Genomic DNA, 21027 nt, shown 5'->3' on the forward strand with positions numbered 1-21027 from the left:
GAGACATAGGCAGAGGGAGAAGCAGGCTCCATGCACCGGGAGCCCGATGTGGGATTCGATCCCGGGTCTCCAGGATCGCGCCCTGGGCCAAAGGCAGGCGCCAAACCGCTGCACCACCCAGGGATCCAAGTACAATGTTATAAACACAAATATTAACAACCCATTAATATTTCTCTGACTTTAGGTATTTACATATCAAAGCAGGACATTAAAAACTAGAATAACCAAATTCCATTTATTTCTTAGACCCTATTTAGCAAGGGGCACCTGGGTGGCTCAATTGGTTGAGCATCCAACTCTTGTTTTTGTTTTAAGATTTTATTTACTTATTCATGAGAGACAGAGAGAGGAGGCAGGGACATAGGCACAATGAGAAGCAGGCTTCATGCAGGGAGCCCGGGATTCGATCCCGGGACTCCAGGATCATGCCCCAGATCAGGCTCTGCACTCAACATGGAGCCTGCTTCAGATACTTTCTCCTTTTTTTCTGTCCCTCCCACTTGTGCTCTAATAAATAAATCTTTTAAAAAAAAAAAAAAAAAAAAAGGACCTACTTGGCTAAATAATTTGACTTCAACAGAACTTACAACTAATTAACATTCATGTGATAAAAATCACATGATAGGTAAGCTAGGGTGCCTGGCTGCCTCAGTAGGTAGAGCATGTGACTCTTGATCTTGGGGTTGTGAATGAGCCCCATACTGGATTTGGAGATTAAAGATAAAATCAAAAAAAAAAAAAAAAAAAAAAAAAGGTCGCCTGGGTGTCTGCCTTCGGCTCAGGTCATGATCCCAGCGTCCTGGGATCGAGTCTTGCATCGGGCTCCTTGTTCAGTAGGGAGACTGCTTCTCCCTCTCCCCCTCCCCCTCACGCTCTCTGTCAAATAAAGAAAGAAAATCTTTAAAAAGTATCTAGACTAATTTTTTCATTAAGGAAAATTAATTCTAGGGGCACCTGGATGGCTCAGGCAGTTAAACATCTGACTTTTGATCTCCACTCAGGTTTTGATCTCAGGGTTGTGAGTTCAAGCTCCGCATTGGACTCCACACTGGTAGTGGAGCCTGCTTAAAAAAAAAGTTAATTCTGATTTTCCAGGAACAAAGATGATCCCTACTGACCTAGAAGATATCTGTGTGCACATGCACAGACACCCACTAAATATATATGTATATATGACAATGTAAGCATGCAATGCCATATTTTGCCTCAGAAAAATAGGTACAAACATTGAAAAAGGGTAACTAATACCTGAAATGATACCCACAATGAATAGGGATCCTATTCATCAAACCTATGCTCCTTTGGAATTTCTGCCCACGAGTTTCTCCTCCCATTCCCAGGCAATACTCATCTGTTTTGTCACTAGAGGCTAGTTTGCATTTTCTAGAGTTTTATATAAACACGTTCAAAATTTTGTCTATCTGGCATCTTTCATTCAGCATCATTATCTTGAGATTTACCCATGTTAGGTATTCATAAGTGATGTATTCCTTTTTTATTCCTGAGGAGTACTCCATTCCATGGATACACCACAGTTTGTCTACCAATTGATGTGTATTTGGATTGTTTCCAGTTTTCCAGCTAATACAAATAAATCTGTTTAAATATTCACGTGCAAGTTTCTTTTTTTTTTTTTTTAATTTTTATTTATTTATGATAGTCACAGAGAGAGAGAGAGGCAGAGACACAGGCAGAGGGAGAAGCAGGCTCCATGCACCGGGAGCCCGACGCGGGATCCGATCCCGGGTCTCCAGGATCACGCCCCGGGCCAAAGGCAAGCGCCAAAACACTGCGCCACCCAGGGATCCCACACGTGCAAGTTTCTGTATGACATGTCTCCATTTCTCTAGGAGTAGAATAGTTGGAATATGGTAGGTGTATATATAACTCTTTAAGAAACTACCAAAGAGTTTTCCCAAGTGAATTTTTCCACCACCAGTGAATGAAAAGTCTCTGTTGCTCCAGATTCGAGTCAGCACTTGGTACAGTCAATTTTTTAACAAAGAGAATAACACTCATCAGGTACCCATTAGAGGCCAGGCCCAGCAGTATCACATTTAGACCACGCAACTGTAATGTTATTATTGTATATTTGCACATAAGAAATCAAGGCTCAAAGAAAGTAAATGACTTTACTCAGGTCATTGAGCAAAGGCAAAGCAAGACAAGGATTTGAACTCGGAACTGTTTCAAACCCCATTGTCTTCCCCCAAAGAACACCCAAAGTAAGTTCATCTGAACTTATTTCCTCTGTGAAAGAGCTGCAATGAAGATCCTGTTTATGGTGAACACACTGACTGGCTCATTCATGATAGTAACAATGTACTAACAACCCCACTGACCATAGGAGGGGAGTGAGCACACTGGTTTATTCAATCAATGGACTACACATCAACAATCAAAATGAAGGGACTAAGTCTTCAAGTATCAAATGTCACAAAATATTCAGAGTTGGAAAAAATCATATTGTAAAAGGACAGAGAGAGTAATTTGACCACCTATGTATATTTTATTTAAGATTTATTTATTTGAGAGCATGCATTTCTGTGTGTGAGAGCAGGGCAAGGGGCAGAAGGAAAGAATCTCAAGCAGTCTCCCCACTGAGTGCAGAGCTCCATCCCATGACCCTGAGGTCACCCTGCGCTGAAATCAAGAGTGGGATGCTTAACCAATTGAGCCACCCAGGCGCCCCCATTTATGTACATTTTAAGCACAAAACAACACTATGTAGTGCTTAAATATATGCTTTTTATATAGTAAAAGTATAAGAACAAGCATGAATGCAACATCAGAATAATGATTAGTTGGAGACGGTGGGGAGAACAGTGCTTGGGACTACCACTTTCTCTGTAACATTTCTTTCTTTCTTTTTTTTTTCTCTGTAACATTTCTTAAACAAGAAAAATAAAGCAAATATGGCAAAATATAAACATGTTAGATTTGAATGTAGGTGAACTTTGCTTGTTATAGCCTTCATTTTTTATGTTTAAAATGTGTTAAAATAAAATAAAATAAAATAAAATAAAATAAAATAAAAAATAAAATAAAATAAAAAATATATATCTACAAATCACCTAGAAGACTGAGGGACATTTTGCCTAGAGTCAATCCATAGGATAATATTTTAAGGAAACAGGACGGCAGCCCGGTGCCTCAGCAGTTTAGCACCGCCTTCAGCCCAAGGGGTGATCCTGGAGACCCGGGATGGGCTCCCTGCATGGAGCCTGCTTCTCCCTCTGCCTGTGTCTCTGCCTCTCTCTCTCTCTGTCTCTCATGAATAAATAAATAAAATCTTAAAAAAAAAAAAAAGAAACAGAAGGAAACTCTGACTTTGGTTAAATGGTATCATCAAAATACCGTAATTAAAAAAACAAAAACAAAAAACCAACTGAAGAATGACCAAAATTAAGCACACTAAAAGCAGTTACAGAAGAATTAAAAGTATGTTGGGGAGAAGTCTTGCTTGAATAAGCTGGGTATTTCTCCCATCCAAGTACTAACCAGGCCCAACCCTGCTTAGCTTCCGAGATCAGGCGAGATCGGGCACGTTCAGGGTGGTTATGGCTGTAGACAAGCTGGGTATTTCTTTCTTTTTTTTCTTTTTAAAGATGTATTTATTCATGAGAGACACAGAGAGAGAGAGAAAGGCAGAGACACAGGCAGAGGGAGAGTCAGGCTCCCCGCAGGGAACCCGATCTGGATTCCAGAACCACACCCTAAGCCGAAGGCAGATGCTCAACCCCTGAGCCACCCAGTGTCCCAAGCTGGGTATTTATAAGCAAAATACAAACCTTTTCACTGGACAATGGTGTCTCTTTGTTGAATAACAAAATCTTAGATGAGTTCTTTGCATCAGAAGAGGGCTCTGTCTCTATTAATTTCTCATCCTCTCTTGTGACAGATTTTGAAGAACCCAAACAGTGGGAATGGTGGATGGCAATTAGCTCACTATAAATAATAAAACGAAACCGAAACAGACATCTTAAAAGGGTATCAAACATATATCACCAACATTCTTATACTTAAAAGTATCTCAACAGGACAAAAAAAAAAAAGCTGTTTTTCTTTTTAATGAAGAAGCTCCAGTTTGAGTAGAACATTATAGATTTGAGTAGAATACTTGAGTAGAATATTATAAATTGATGCATACCCTTTGCAGTATTAAATCAGAATTATCAGTTAAAGGGTTAACAACAGAATAGAGAATTTCCCTCCCCCTTCCAAAAACAAGAAAACAAAAAAGAAGGTTCAAGAGACAGGATCATCCAAAAGGGAGGACACAGGTTAAACTTGTGAAAATTTTTGAGTTTTTGTTTTGTGAAGCTGGTTTTTGCTAATGGTTTTTAAAAGGCCTTTTGTGAAAGTAGAACAGCACTGTGTGGCTGTTAATTCTTCTATAGATCCTCAGTATCAGAGAACAGACACATATAGCCAAGCTTCTGGGTAAATTATTAAAGTGTGGGCTCAAAGTGGAGAGAATCACAAAAGCTGTTCTGGAACAGACCAGAGGCACTGGAGCCTCTTCCTCCCATGTTCCCTATATTTGAAGGCTGCCATGGCTTCTCCCTCTACAGCTAAACCCTTATTTATCAAATGGAAGGGTGGTACAAGTGTGAGCATTTTAGTTTGATAATAGAACAGGTACACATTCAGTTCTTATAATCTAAGGAAATATAGGAAAACATAATTATCTTTTCTATTTAATCACGTATTTGTCATGTGATGTCTCGGCATGTGCCTCTGCTGGCAGGCACTGGTCGTTTGGATTATTTCAAGCTGGTGAGGTCAAAAGGGTCTTGAAACAAAACTCCAAATTTAATTTGAATTTTTTCATATGATTTTTAAATGACTCAGGCTTCTCAAAGGGCCAAAGAAAAATCCAAATAATGAAAATACCATAAAGAAATTTTATTTTTTTAAAAGATTTTATTTATTCATTCATGAAAGACACAGAGAGGCAGAGACACAGGCAGAGGGAGGAGAAGCAGGCTCCATGCTAGGAGCCTGATGTGGGACTTTATCCTGGGAATCTGGGATCATGCCCTGAGCCAAAGGCAGACACTCAACCATGGAGCCACCCAGGCGTCCCCAGAAAGAAATTTTAATCACAAAGTCCTATGAAAGTCAGTGTGATGATTAAAACAAGGTTCTCAATATAGCAACTTTGTCCTTTCTGTAATTTACAATTGAAGAGCCTGGTTTTATTTAAAAATAGCAGACATTATTATAGCACCCCTCAACCACGATTTGGCAATTCTAACAAGATGAGCCTGACTAATGCAGTATATGCTAATAACTAATCCATTTTCTTCTCTTAAAAAAACTATTAGCTTCCACCAGCTTGTTACATACAAATAGTCTTTTTCTTGCATGATTGAAAAAAAAAAGTCTGGGAATTATAAAGTTAACACAAAGGCAGAAGCAGTTGGATATGTAAATATGCCAATGGGGTAGGGGATACGGTGGGGAGGTGGCTGGCAAAATTCTTATCTGGGGTCTAGGGAATGTGATCTCTGCACAGACAGCTTATCAATTCACATTGGATCCAGAGTTGAGGAATGCCCCAGAGCAACATTCTACTCTGTAAAGTGACCCCACTGTTAGTTTAAAAAAAAAGAAAAACATATTTGCCCAACTCATGACAACTAGCCTTGTTTTCAAACAAAACCTTTGCCTCAGAAGCTGTCTGAGGTACAAACTTTTCACTGGACTCTAATACAGTCTCTATACAATCAAAAACTCAACAGTCTACATGCCAATGAAGCTGATAAAGAGAGGAACCAGTCTGTCTCAAACACGACTTCTGTTTACAAACAGTGCTTTCCGTTGAGCAGTACCTACACAGTAGCTACTGGAGCCCTTTCTACTTCCCATCATAGCGTGTGGACTCCCTGGGTTTTGACCAATGCGAATCATTACTAACCTCGTGGAGGAGTTGTATTTCCTTCCACTGGCACTTTCTGAACAAGTACACACAGATTTGTGGCGAACAATTCTTTGTACTTTAGAAGGCTTGAAAATGCTCATCCACTCCATGTCAGACATGTGGCCCGGAGCTTCAATGATGAAGTTACTTGGGTGGCAGCACTTCGATTCATACATGTCACTCTCTCCCAGACAGGTTTCATTTTTATGGCAACAAGAGACTCCAGATCTTTCCATGTCATCTTGATATTCAACATCCAGCCTTTCTGGTTGTTTTGAACCAGAACAGTTGGCCAGGCCCAGGTACACATTGACATCATGCCACTGTTTCTCATCAGATAATGATGTTGATGTTTCGGAGAGTTGTTTCTCTTCATTCTGAATCCCGATCCCATTACCTTTTGGTGACTTTGCATGGATCTTGCACAATGTTCTTTTGTTTTCAGGTTCGACTGGCATTTTTCCTCCCAGAGACCAAGACTTTTGCTTCTCCAGTAAGTCTTTTGTAAATACAGATGAGATAGCAATTACATTTTTTTCCCCAAATGAGGTATTACCCTGTTGTTTCTTCTCTTTGCACACCTCACAAGAGCCCCTGTCTGGCTGATTTTGCTGAACTAACATGGTCTCAAATTTTGGATGTTTCATCAATGACTTCTGATTTTTCTCCCTCTTAATATCGACTTTTGGGCGGTGATTCTCAAGGTCTGACAAACACATGTCTCTGCTATGGTGGCAGCACAAAAAACCAGAAGTTATAAGATACACTTGATACTGTCATTCTAAATATTTCACCCAAACCTCATTTGTTGAGCTAAATCCTACCTATCAATATTCATTTGTCTGAGATGAAAACGTAAGGGAGAATATGTATTCTTTTTTTCAGAGCCAGATTTCAGCCTGACTTCAGGGAAGTCTCTCTCTGACCAGCAAGCCCACACACACTCGCTTTCCCCTTCCCCTCAACTCCCTCCGTGCTTATTGCCTATACTGCACTCCTTGTTTTACTATGTGCGTTATCTACTTAATCACACAGCAAACTTCCATTATAACTATACTGTTCACTAACTTTCATGCACATATCCTGTATTTTCAATAGACTCGTTAAGTTTCTTAATACGTAGAGGCATTTTTAATTCTCCCAGAACCATAGGATAGCCTTTCACAGACATTAAGTGTTCTGTAAATACTTGTGGATTGTTATTTCCCTCTCTAATTCCACCGTTACTGTTACTGTTTCATAGTAAACAGAGGTAAACCCAGCACTTAAAGGGGACAGAGATTCAAGGGTCAGAGATAAAGTGCCAAATGCATCTACCATACTGTATTCATGACCACCCCAGATATCTGCTGGATTTATTTATATGGCGATATCCTCAAGCTGATCTAAAGTAAGGATGACAGGTGTGCATAAAATGAAAATTAATAATATACACAAACGTGATAAACCTTTTAATCAACTGTCTTCATGTCACATATATTCAGGTATTCTCCTCTGGAGAGTTCTGACCCCTCAGAGAACTCACCCCTTACCTTCTGGAAGGGCACAAGTCATTTTAGACTCTTTAAAGAGTGAGTTCACTCATCCAGCCAAGCGCCTCCCAGGGGCAAGAAGTACAAAGCAGGGAAAAGCCAGTATGATAGGGCTTTTGCCTGTAAGAGCACTCTGGCCCAGTGTGGTGTATACCAGCAGGGATTGCAGCCGGGACATAAAACATGAGTGTGATGCCCCCCCCGCCCCCCCCAGGAGAAGGCTTCCAGAGAAGAGTAAAGCAAGCACAGCAGTCACACTGTAGCAACAGATGCTCCTTCCAGCGGCTCCTGCAACTACTAACAACCAGGCAAAGGAACTACGGGCAGCCAACCTTTGTGGTTTCATGGTCACACCTAGCGGCTTGGGAACTTCCCTAATTCCTGTCACACTTCTGCTTGGAGAAGAAGACTAAATTTAACTGTAGGATAGTTATATGCCTGTTAAATTAAACCACACCTCATATATTTATATTTTAACTTTACAGAAACCAATTTAATTCACACACTGTTTTTTATAGGTAAGAAAATGTGTCTCCTTCTATTAACAAGGAAAACAGGAAAATCAAGGTAAAAGCAGAGATCACCCTCAGCTAGCTGAACTCCCAACTACAGTTATTTATACCCTTGTGGTGTTATTTCTCTTGGGCAAGTACCATGTCCTATGTATCTTTATTCTCCCCATTCCTAGCCCAGTGAGTGCTAAACACTAAACTCCTGAGTGCACATGAAAATGACTCACCTCTGTGATTTCTACTTGAGCTCAAAGCCTTGTACACACACAACAGATACAGAAATAAGACTAATGAATTTCTTCTATCAAGTGGCTAAATCAGGATCATGCCTAAAATTCTAAGATCAGGTCTCCCGGGATTATAATGACAATTACTAGCTCATATATATTGATTCCCTACCATATAGGGAATAATAGAAGATTCTGGCCCATAGTAAGTACTTAATAAATAGACTGGATGATAAAATAAAACATAAGATCACTAATAGCATCTTGCTAAGATTACCTGGACTCCAGAACCTTTGATTCCTCCATCTTTGAGTCATAGATCTGTATTAATTCCTGAGAATTTTCCACATTAAAATTAAGAAACTGCAGATCACTCTGTTGTTTTACATAAATCTGCCGTAGATATTGATAAATCAATAAGATGTGACAACAAAACTATATAGAGCCAACATTGAAATGCTAAAACAGATCAGACAGTGATAAATATGCTAAATATGTTTGCTTTTATTTTTCCTATGTGAGCACTCAGATTTCTTAGTATAACTAATTTCTAAGCCTTTCATTATCATAAGCAAGACCCTATCGGCAATGCTAAATATGATATACCTTTAATGTAGTTAGGATTCCAAAAGCACCATAAACAAAAATTGAAAGACACACACTTTTCCTAATTTGATGTTTGCTTATAAGTGCTTCCCAAATAGTAAGAGCAGTATAACTAGGGACATACCTGTCTGAGATTATGCAGTTCTGCATTTGTACGTTCTTGCTTTGACTTTGCAATATCAAGTAACTCATCTTTCCTTTTTTCTCTCTCTGCTATTTAAGAGCAAATATTAAAATACTTTCATCAGCCATATCAACACAAAACTCTTCATTCCCAAAAATTTAATGTTTCAGTACCATGTTTTCCCCTTGTTCCTGAACTTAAAATTTGCACAATGCACGGCTGAGAACTTTAAATCTGTAATTCTGACTAGATCTTTCACCAAACTTGAAAATATTTGTGATATAATTAATGCTGAGTCAAAAAAGGATTCAGAGTTGTATCAACTGTATGTTTGTATACACAAGTAGAAAAAGTCTGAGAGCAAATACATCTAAGTATTACAGAAGCTTTTTTGGATGGGAGGATTAATGACAATTATTTTCCTTTTTAATGAGGGTGTAATAAAGTACATATTACTTTAATTTTTAATTTTTTCACATTACATGAGTAACTTATGAACACATTTTCATTGTAAAAATCCAAACAACATATTACCTCTATCAACAGAAAAAAAATGAACATTATAAGGGACAATAAAAAAAATCGTGATTTTTGCTAATATGAAGTCAATCTGATACAATCTCACAATTAGGCCCTTCCTATACATTGTCACAGACCAAACACCAAAGATATTTGAGTCTGTTAAGTGCCTCCATAGTAGAAAAACTCGCCCAGCACTATTTCTTGAAAACTTTTTATCTTATAGGTAATTAAGATTCCGAGTTCTCTTGAATACACATAGTTATACACTCAATTTTTCTTAGTGAAAAAAGAGAGCAAAGAAATAATTTTTAAAAAATTTTCATTCAAAAAAAAAATCTTCATTCTTTTACAAAGACCATCAACACTTTGCTGAAACATGGACACTCCACTAACTAGAGTTAGGGTATGACAAAGTCATGTTTTAGAAAGTTTTAGGACTTGGTAAATGAGAACACACAGGAAGGAAAGAATCTACAGTGCTGTACCAGGACTAATACCAGAAAAAAAACATTAACATTATGCTTAAGGTGAAATAAAGTGATTCACACAAAAGTAAGAAATCAACAATAAATGCTTCACTTAAAAAAATCAGTATCTGTGTAAGAATTCAAACTAGGGGCAGCCCAAGTGGCTCAGAGGTTTAGCGCCACCTTCAGCCCAGGTTGTGATCCTGGAGACCCGGGATCGAGTCCCACGTCAGGCTCCCTGCCTGGAGCCTGCTTCTCCCTCTGTCTGTGTCTCTGCCTCTCTCTGTCTCTCTCATGAATAAATAAAATCTTAAAAAAAAAACCAAGTTCAAACTAAATGTATAAAATGACCCTCTACATGAACCAATTTTAAGTAAATCTGATGCAATCTTAAATAAAAACTTATAATTTATACATGGTTCTTTCATAAAACACTCTTTTTACATGGCATTTTTTTCTCATGGATTAAAAATAATTTTTATTATCACTTTACATGTGGACATCGCATAAAGCAATTAAAGACAAAGGCATGTGCTTTGCAATAGACTGCAACTCTACTAGACCGCCATTCTGCAGTGTCTGCCAGCAGTCAGGGGACCAGAGGGAAGAGTGACAGGGGTCTGGCACAGCACCCCCCCCAATATGGTTCATGCTCAGCCCTCCCAATGGGGTGGGGCTCTGTAGCATCACCTCACTTTCAAAGGTAATCCTCGTGTACCAAATTGAAAATATGAAGAGAAGCACAGTGAAAGCCACGTTGCCAGGTTTAAACTACTACATCTTTTCTATTCAATTCTGAATTTATTTCTTTGCATTACATGAGTCAATACCATAATGAGAGAATATATATATGTAATGGATTTGCATTATTTATGCAGAGCTGCATTTAGTTTACATAAATTCAATTATAAGCACAAACTAAAAAATAAAGGAATCACAGCTACTTTGACATTAGAAGTAACGCCCACAGGGCATCTGTGACTCTCCTAGTCTCAGTCTTACCTGTCTCTATTAAACAGCACTGTGACATGCTGGGTCTAATTCCTAGTGTTCAGGGATACTTGTTTTGGATACAGTATGGCCCCTAAACAAAAGCCAACTACTTTATTTGGAGTTCAAGGGAAAATTTATTTTATTTTTAAAAGATTTTATTTTTGGGACGCCTGAGTGGCTCAGCAGTTGAGCATCTGCCTTTGGCTCAGAGTGTGATCCCAGAGTTCCAGGATCAAGTCCCACATCGGGCTCCCTGCATGGTGCCTGCTTCTCCCTCTGCCTATGTCTCTGCCTCTCTCTGTGTCTCTTATGAATAAATAAATAAAATCTTTTTAAAAAATATTTTCTTTTTAAGTAATCTCTACATCCAATGTGGGGCTCAAACTCATGATCCCAAGATCAAGAGTCATATGCTCCATATGACTAGAGCTAGCCAGGCACCCCCTCAAGTTTTGCTTTAATCTCTGACTTCAGAATAATCTACTATTGCAGAAGAAGCAACTCCACTCTAAATATAAATGTTTCGGGACACCTGGATGGCTCAGTGGTTGAGCATCTGCCTTTGGCTCAGGGCATGATCCCAGAGTCCCAGGATCGAGTCCCACATTGGGCTCCCTGGGTATAGCCTCCTTCTCCCTCTGCCTCTCTTTCTCTGTGACTCTCATGAATCAATAAATATAACCTTTTAAAAATAAAATAAATAAACACAAATGTTTCCCTGGATAAGATACTTTGCTACATGGCTAGGTTTAGCTGAGAGAGCAAAGTGGAGTGGGTCCACCTATTTTCACAAAGTGGTCACAAAAAAGAAGAGGTAGGGCAGCCCGGGTGGCTCTGTGGTTTAGCGCCACGTTCGGCCCAGGTTGTGATCCTGGAGACCCGGGATCGAGTCCCACATCGGGCTCCCTGCATGGAGCCTGCTTCTCCCTCTGCCTGTGTCTCTCATGAATAAATAAAATCTTAAAAAAAGAAAAAGAAAAAGAAAAGAAGAGGTATTGGACTCTACTGACAGCTGCCTGAGCAAGTAGTCTAAACAAGACTGACAGGGAGAAGGGGCCTGGAAGTCTGCAGCCGCCACATTTGGGTCAAGGCATTATCTTTTCCAGCCTGGGAGAACTGAGGCAATCACTCCGTCCCACGGGGCCTCATTCACAGGACTTTCAGGACCTCAGAAATGTGAACTGGTATCCTCGCTTTATTTGCTAACTTCTTATAAGCAGGTATGCACAAACAAATGAAGCATGTCTCTAAGCCCATGTGAAGAAGTTCATCTTTTTTTTTTTTTTTTTTTAGATTTATTTATTCATGAGAGACAGAGAGACACAGACAGAAGGAGAAACAGGCTTCATGCAGGAAGCCCGACGCGGGACTTGATCTCGGGACTCCAGGATCACGCCCTGGGCCAAAGGCAGGCACCAAACTGCTGAGCCACCCAGGGATCCCCAAAAAAGTGTATTTTTAAGACATCTTCCAGTTTCAAATAAAATGTGTACATTTTTAGCCAGAGCACCTGACAGCATATTATGTTAAGCCTTTTATTTTTGTTTGTTTTTTGTTTTTTTGGTAAGCCTTTTAAAATCATTTTTAGGGACGCCTGGTGTCTCAGCAGTTAAGCGTTTGCCTTCGGCTCAGGGCATGATCCTAAAGTCCTGGAATTGAGTCCCACATCAGGCTTCCAGCACAGAGCCTGCTTCTCCCTCTGCCTATGTCTCTGCCTCTCTCTCTCTGTCTCTCATGAATAAAAATCTTAAAAAAAATCATTTTAGGCTTAATTCACTTTTTGTAACATACAAAAATTACTTTGATACAGTGGTTATGAAGAGAAAAGTTGTTTAAGAAATCAGCTTAGGGGGTGCCTGGGTGGCTCAAGTGGTTAAGGGTCCAACTCTTGGTTTTGGCTTGTGTTGTGATCTCAGGGTTGTGGAACTGAGCCCCGCATGGGACTTCAAGCTCAACAGGAGTCTATTTAAAGATTCTTTTCCTTTGCCTCTCCCCAACTCGCACAAACTCTTTCTCTCTCAAATAAATAAAAAAATCTTTTTTTTTTAAAGATTTTATTTATTTATTTATTTATTTATTTATTTATTTATTTATTTATTTATTTATGAGAGACACAGAGAGAGAGGCAGAGACACAGGCAGAGGGAGAAGCAGGCTCCCTGCAGGGAGCCCGACGTGGGACTTGATCCTACATCTCCAGGCGGCGCTAAACCGCTGAGCCACCCGGGCTGCCCACAAAAAGTCTTTTTTAAAAAATATCAGTTTAGGGGACGCCTGGGTGGCTAAGCAGTTAAGTGTCTGCCTTTGGCTCAGGCCGTGATCCCGGAGCCCTGGAATAGAGTCCCACATTGGGCTCCTCACAGGGAATCTGCTTCTCCCTCTGCCTGTGTCTCTGCCTCTCTCTGTCTCCTCATGAATAAATATTAAAAAAAAAAAAAAGAGACTGTTGGTAAATCAACTGTAAAGCTACAAATATACACATATATCTTTGAATATATTTACATATGTATTTTTATTAATAGATATTAATAAAAATATCTTTGAGACAGCAATCCCAGAAATAACAGAAATAGTGACCTCTAATGGTAGAAAACTGCATTTCCCCCATCCTTATCACATGACGTGAAAATTAAAAATTCCATTTTATGTGAAAAAATGTTAATGCATTTTGCCCTTTATAGAAATGTATTCTCCTAGAAGGAAGGGCATTGAAGGTATGTATAGATCCCCAAAATGTCAACTTAATTGTTTGGAACGTCACCTCCAAGTCTATGATTTTCCTCATACAAATTACAAGGCCCTGCATAAAATTTGGCTGGCAGGGACAGAGATAAGATTTATACATCAGTGATTCTCAACCAGGAGATGAGAGGGAGAGGTCTGTAGTAGTAGAAACTAGTGGGGTGTGTAGGGGACAGTGTGGGAGAATGTGGCTAGGAGGATGGAATGCAATTTTTATGTTTCTCTGCAGGGGGCAAACTATTGATGAATTTGCTATTTTAAAATCATGAAAAATTCATCCTTAACATGATTACTTCAGGGTCACGCCAATATAACAAAACTCGTGATTTTTCCAAATGTAGTAATTTTTTTTTTAAGGTTTGATTTATTTCAGAGAGAGAGATAACACAAGCAGGGGAAGGGAGAGAAGCAGGCTCCTTGCTGAGCAGGGATCCCAACGTGGGGCTCGATTCCAGGACTCTGGGATCATGACGTGAGCGGAAGGCAGATGTTTAACCTACTGAGCCACCAAGGCACCCCACAAATGTAATAATTATAGGTGATGAATTTGCAAAACCTGGAAAATTGTTACTTTCCTAATTTTTACCTACTATTTGCAAAGTATAAACATTCTTCCTTCTTCAATTCATAAGATCCTTTCTTAATGGATTAAGCACATGTGTTATGTTTTTAGTGAGAAGTACAGTCATGCACTCAAGCTAGAAGAGAGGGAAGGAAGCTCCCCATTTCATAGAAGAGGAAACAGGATTACCTGGGAGGCATGATAACAACTTTAATATTCCCCACCTGGGGAATCCCCATCCCTCAAAGGGTATTTTAAAAAGCCACTATATTGAGAGAGGTATAATTCCTTTAATCTGTCATAGTTGTACCACAGAAAGTTTAGGCTGTAAACACAGAACTATTCAATCACTTAAATTAATTATTTTTACCAGTAAAAACCAATTCATCATGCAGGCAACTTTTCTCTTGCTTGAGGCGAATGATCTCTTCTCGTTGTTCATTATTTTCTGTTGTCTTTTCATTTAGATCCTCTTCACAAATAGAAGAAAACAAAAGTCCTTGAATAAATACTACTTCCTAGAAGAATATACACTGTGAGTACATCTCATGCCCTCAGCACCCTCTCCAATTAATGTGAGTCCTGTTGGAGCTGCAGCCAACAGAGGTCTCCTATCTACACCTCACCGCATCCCTGGCAATAACCTTGTCAGGCTTTCCTTTCCCTGACTGGTCTCTGCTCAAACCATGCCACTCCTGTTATAACCTATTGCCCACAGAGCAAAAAAAAAAAAATTTTTTTTTAAGTAATCTCTACACTCAATGTGGGGCTCAAATTCACAACCCCAAGATCAAAAGTCACACGCTAGCTAGGCACTCCAGGGCAATCTTTTTTTTTTTTTTTAATTTTTTTTAAATTTTATTTATTTATGATAGTCACAGAGAGAGAGAGAGAGAGGCAGAGACACAGGCAGAGGGAGAAGCAGGCTCCATGCACCGGGAGCCCGACGTGGGATTCGATCCCGGGTCTCCAGGATCGCGCCCTGGGCCAAAGGCAGGCGCCAAACCGCTGCGCCACCCAGGGATCCCAGGGCAATCTTTTAAAAGTATAAAATCTGCTCATGTCCCATGTCACTTCTCTCCTAAAAGCCCTCCTACCACACTTAGGATGAAATCCAAATCACTACCCTAAGCCCTGCATAGCCAGGCTTGGCCTATCACTCTCCGCCTTCTTTTGTTATGTTCCTTGAACATATCCCAACCTCACAATCCACCATAGTTTGCATTTGCTGTTCCCTCTGCCTGGAAGGTTTGGGGCCCAGATCTCCAGTTCTTCCCACCATCCAAACTTCTGCTCAAATGTTCTCCTCAAAGTCAACTTCCCAGGCCACCCAAACTGAATTGATTCTCCTCATTGTCTAGTCCACTGTCCAATATCTTGTCCTTAAGAGATGACAGAGTCTGTCCCTGCTGTCAAGGGATAAATAGTGTGATTATGTTTTAGCTGAAGCTACAAATGTAGACAAAGCATAAGATTTGCCACAAATCAGGGCATCATAAGAACAAGATTTTAGAAGGCTGAGTCTTAAATTGACCACAATAAACTCTCACAATTTCAACAGCAACTCAATGGCTGAGGGTGTTAGGAGTGCTGAAAATACCGACTCCATCTTGTTCAAGTGTGTGCAATGACCTCCCTTGGAAGCCGGTATGTTCCAGGCCCCTTGCAGGTTAATGTGTGCCCTGAATGGGATTCAGGGAGGCTTACTCTGATCTTCCTTCTAGTGCACAGATGGCCCCACTTTAGATAACCACAATGCCCTTGACCTTACCACAACACCCTTGCTCTATAAGAGCTGTGGATTAAGGTCCAGACTTTGTGGAGAGTAGCTATGGCTATGTAGCACCAGGATCATGGTTGTCAGTAAGTTACCCTGAATAAAACTCTGTGTAAATGGCATGGAGTGGCCCCCTTCACTCGTCAGTCCCAAAGTGCCTTCTTGGTCTGAAGGGTACTTTACTATCCTTTCTCTACCTTCTAACAATGAGGCACCCGCTACAGACAGAGGTAACAGTAACTTCCACCAAAACACAGCTTTGTCATGCTAAGGTTGCTTGTTCCACAGTGGGAGTCTATGTGTCTAACACCATGACCATTTGCTCTGCCCCAGGGTGGAGGAAAGGCCAGAGGACATGCCCCCTGTAAAAGTAAGCTTTTACTCCATTACCTACATCCACATCCATGTGGATGTAGGTAATGGAGTAAATAGGTTAGTCCTATTTGGTATACCTAGCCTCCCTTTCATTACAAAACTTCAAATAACGTTACTTAGAAGGAAATGAATCATGGAGTTACTCTGAGAACGAAAATAGAAAAGGAGAACGCAAAAGGAATTTTCAAAAATAAAACATGCGCCAAAAAGCCACCCTGGCAGATTGTGTCGTTGGTTGCAATCCTTCATCTTTCCTTGCATTCCTCTCACAGAGGGACAGAATTTCTTCCCTGCTTGACTTTGGGTTCAGCCACATGATGCTTTAGTAAATGGAGGGTGTGTCAGGTCCTTGTGTATTTTCTGCTTCTTCTCTTCTATTTAAGTAAGCTCCACACGCAACATTAGAGGATCTCACAGCCCTGAGATCAAGAGTTGCATGCTCTCCTGACTGAACCAGTCAGGTGCCCCTGCTTTTTCTGTTAAGTTTCTGCCTTGAGGGGTACCTGGGTGGCTCAGATGGCAAGTGTCTGCCTTGGGCTCAGGTCATGATCCCAGGGTCCTGAGATCGAGCCCCATGTCAGGCTCCCCGGCTCAGAGGGGAGTCTGCTTCTCCTTCCCCCTCTGCCCCTCCCCCAGCACATGCTCTCCCCGCCCCCAAATAAAATCTTTAAAAAAAAATAAAGGGGCAGCCCGGGTGGCTCAGCAGTTTAGTGCCTGCCTTCGGCCCAGGGCGTGATCCTGGAGTCCTTGGACTGAGTCCCACATCGGGCTCCCTGCATGGAGGTTCTGCTTCTCTCTCTGTATCTCTCATGAATAAATAAATAAAATCTTTTAAAAAAAATAAAAAATAAAGATAAAAAGTTTCTGCTTTCACCAAAATGCCCAGGCTTGCCTAATGGCAAGAAGTGAGACACGGGGGGATCCCTGGGTGGCTCGGCGGTTTGGTGCCTGCCTTTGGCCCAGGGCGCCGTCCTGGAGTCCCGGGATCGAGTCCCGCGTCGGGCTCCCAGCATGCAGCCTGCTTCTCCCTCTGCCTGTGTCTCTTCCTCTCTCTCTCTCTCTCTCTATCATGAATAAATAAATAAAATCTTAAAAAAAAAAAAAAAAAAAGAATTGAGACACGGGAAGTGGAGCTACCCCCACAGGAGCAGCTCAGCCGGGCCCAAATGAGATAAGGCAGTCCTCGTTGGGCTGATACCTGAGCTTATCAGATGCTTATGGTTGCATGCCACCAAGATGTTGTTGGTTGTTATAAAGCATAAATTAACAATAGCTAACTGGTACAGCAAAGGCAGGTTATATTAAAAATAAAATGCATTTTGCAGTTTCTGCTAACTCTGTTATTTACCTTGTAACATGAAAACCACAGCACAATTCTATACAAAATGAACATTTCATGGTAGGAGCTAAGTGCAGCAACAGATCTCTCAATCACATAATGAAGTAAACTCAAATGAAGAAGTCTGTGCCCATGATGAAATGCATGATGTCTCTTCCTTACCTTTCAATTTATTAACTTCAATTTTAAGTGTCTTCAATTTCTGCTTATAATCTTGCTTTTCTTTCACAATACAAGACTCCACCATCTTTGCGTCATGCAAGGCATGCTCTAATAATTTAAATTTTCCTGAGCAGTCTGCAATGTGATTGACGGCCTCGATAATATCTTTGTCCTCAAAAACAAATTTAAAGACTATTCTGTAAGATTTTTAAGTTTCAACTAATCAGTAAAACTTTAAGATTTTTTTATTTTTAAGTAATCTTTACACTCAATGTGGGGCTCAAACCCACAACCCCAAGATCAAGAGTCCCATGCTCCACTAAGCCAGCCTGAAGCCCCTAAAATGAGAATTTTAAAAGACAGCAACATTGGTAGCTCTACCATCTGATTTGCAATGGGACTTTTAAGTAAGATAATATATATGAATGTACTTTATAAAGTACACAGTGCCCTGACAAATGAAGGTATTATTATTTTGAATTACCTTTAGCTTTATCATCGTAGTGAGAGCCTGTTCTCGAGCTTGTAATTGTCCTACCTGAGCAGAAAGTTCCACTAATGTGTTGCTGAGATTTTCATTTCTAGCCTACAAGGGAACAACACATAAAATACTAATTGAGTCATTTAAAAGGTTTCATTACTATTATTAGCCATAATTTGTGTTCATTCTTCTGTTTTGTCTTCTCTTTAACTTTTATTTAGTAGCAAACTGGGCCAAGGAAGCAGTCATCAAAAAGAATACAAATCTCTCTCTCTCTCTGCATTACCTCCAGCATTACTTAATTCGTATGCCTGCCCTACTGAATCATAATGATTATGCTTACAAATGTCTATTTCCTAATCTCTTCTACGTATAATTCTAGGTTGGCAAAAAAGAAAATAAATGAAAACTGGATTAGTAAGATTTCCTTTGCTGAAATAAAGCAGCATTAGTGAACTTCTATGCAAATATATGTATTTTTAAAAATTTTTTTTCCTTGGGACGCCTGGGTGGCTCAATGGTTGAGCATCTGCCTTCGGCTCAGGGCTTGGTCCCAGAGTCCCGGGATCAGAGTCCAGCATTGTGTCCCACCCCACCCCCCTTCAGGGAGCCTGCTTCTCCCTCTCTGCCTGTGTCTCTGCCTCTCTGTGTCTCTTATGAATAAATAAAACCCTTAAAAAAAAAAAAAGTCAGTGGTTATCAGAGGTTCAGAGAGACAGGAATGGAGCACAGGATTTTTAGGGCAATGAAATTATTGTGTGTAATATCACAACGGTGGATATATGTCATTACACATTTGTCAAAACCCATGGAATATATAACACCGGGAGTGAACCCTAATGTAAACTATGGACTTTGGGTAGCAATGATGTGTCAATTAGATTCATTGATTATAACAAATGTACTACTGTGGTGCAGACTGTCCATAGCTGGGGAAGACTGTGTTTGGTGGTGGAGGCAGGGGGTATAGGAGAGATTTCTGTACATTCCACTCTATTTTGATGTGAACATAAAATTGCTCTAAAAAAATAAAATTTAACAAAAACAAAAAATCTTCCTGCTCTGAATTGCATCCCCCACCCCCCAAACGCATATGTTGAAGCCCTAACCTCCCTCCAATATGGTGTTAACAGGAGATGCTCCTTTGAGAGATAATTAGATGTAAAAGAGGTCATAAGTGGGGCCCTCATGATGGGATTAGTATCATTGTAAGACAAGACACCAGAGATCTTGTTCATTCTCTCTCCTACATTTCCTTTTTATTTTTTTAATTTATTATTTTTTTTTCCTTTTTAAAGTAAGCTGTATGCCCAATGTGGGGATTGAACTCATGACCTTGAGATCAAGAGTCACATGCTCTATTGACTGAGTCAGCCAAACGCCCCCTACATTTCCATTTTTAAATTCAACATATCAATATAGTTTTTATTTATTTTATAGATATAAACTATGTACAATAATAATCTGAAAAAACTAAAAAGGCCTTATCATTATGAAAGAAGCATAATATAAAGGATATAACAACAAAAATATGGCTCTATGTGCCTCTCATAAAATATGAATTCAAAAAATATCTGATGGGGACGCCTGGGTGGCTCAGCAGTTGGTGAGCAGCCTTTCGCTCAGGGCGTGATCCTGGAGTCCTGGGATCAAGTCCCACACCAGGCTCCCTGCAAGGAGCTTGGCTTCTCCCTCCTCCTGTGTCTCTGCCTCTCTCTCTCTCACTATGTCTATCATAAATAAATAAATAAATAAATAAATAAATAAATAAATCTATCTTAAAAAAAAATCTGATGACCAATTAGAACTGAAAGATGAAAATCAATCTTACAGATTTTATTCCCAATATGCCACTAACTTGATGTAGATACTGTGTACATCTATTTGATCTAGATCAGATAAGGCACAGTTAAAAAGCATAATGTAAAGCTACCAAAACTTTTTTTTTTTTTAAGATTTTATTTATTTATTCATAGAGACACAAAGAGAGAGAGGCAGAGACACAGACAGAGGGAGAAGCAGGCTCCATGCAGGGAGCCCAACATGGGACTCGATCCCGGGTCTCCAGATCACACCCCGGGCTGCAGGCGGCGCTAAATCGCTGCACCACTGGGGCTGCCCAAAGGTACCAAAACTTGATGCTACTCATCCCAGACTGTGAGAAAGGCTTTCTAAAAAGACCCGTTGTTCATAAAGTGACAGATGCTCCTAGACCGAATGGCTGACAATCAATAAAGGTGGTAATGAAGTTTATTTCCCAGACAGCACAGCACTGTGCAGCCAACCAAAGCCATACACTGAACACAAAACTATGGTGGTAGATGGACGGATGGACTTTCATACACATACATGCATTTTAACGGGTACATTTAAATCTAATTTTTCAATACGTGAAACACAAACAGAATTTGGGCTAGTGAAGCTTATCATAGAATAAAACCAACCTCAAGGTCTTCAGAGAGGAGAGAGGAATGGGTTGCTTTTTGAGCCATTTCCTGAAGCTGTAGCTGAGTCTTCTGAAGAGCTGCTTGGCATTCAATTTGATTAGATTCAAGGGTTTTTACCTTCTTTGTGAGTGACTTGATTATTTCAGTTCTTTTATGTAGTTCACCTGAGAAAATTTCATCAGTAATTACCTTTTGATCAGATCTGAAGCTCAAAATGCATTATTTTTAAACATG

The 21027-nt window shown here is 40.0% G+C and overlaps 1 protein-coding gene across 5 annotated transcripts in view; it reads right to left on the reverse strand.

Moving 5' to 3' along the window:
- The window catches only part of CCDC62 (coiled-coil domain containing 62), a 39243-nt gene that overhangs the window by 13065 nt on the left and 5151 nt on the right, over positions 1-21027 (reverse strand). For 3 of the 5 annotated variants that reach the window (XM_026017070.2, XM_026017071.2, XM_026017072.2), the window contains exons 3-10: positions 20791-20957; positions 18350-18451; positions 17866-18037; positions 14583-14684; positions 8928-9016; positions 8475-8590; positions 5924-6652; positions 3792-3948 (exon numbers count right to left, since the gene is read on the reverse strand). In XM_026017070.2, the coding sequence (XP_025872855.2) occupies positions 3792-3948; positions 5924-6652; positions 8475-8590; positions 8928-9016; positions 14583-14684; positions 17866-18037; positions 18350-18451; positions 20791-20957 (1634 nt within the window). The remainder of the gene's footprint in view (positions 1-3791; positions 3949-5923; positions 6653-8474; positions 8591-8927; positions 9017-14582; positions 14685-17865; positions 18038-18349; positions 18452-20790; positions 20958-21027) is intronic. The other 2 variants (XR_011995024.1, XM_026017074.2) reach the window with 2 other exon arrangements.

The sequence above is a fragment of the Vulpes vulpes genome, chromosome 10 (assembly GCF_048418805.1).
Source record: "Vulpes vulpes isolate BD-2025 chromosome 10, VulVul3, whole genome shotgun sequence".
NCBI classification, from domain to species: domain Eukaryota; kingdom Metazoa; phylum Chordata; class Mammalia; order Carnivora; family Canidae; genus Vulpes; species Vulpes vulpes.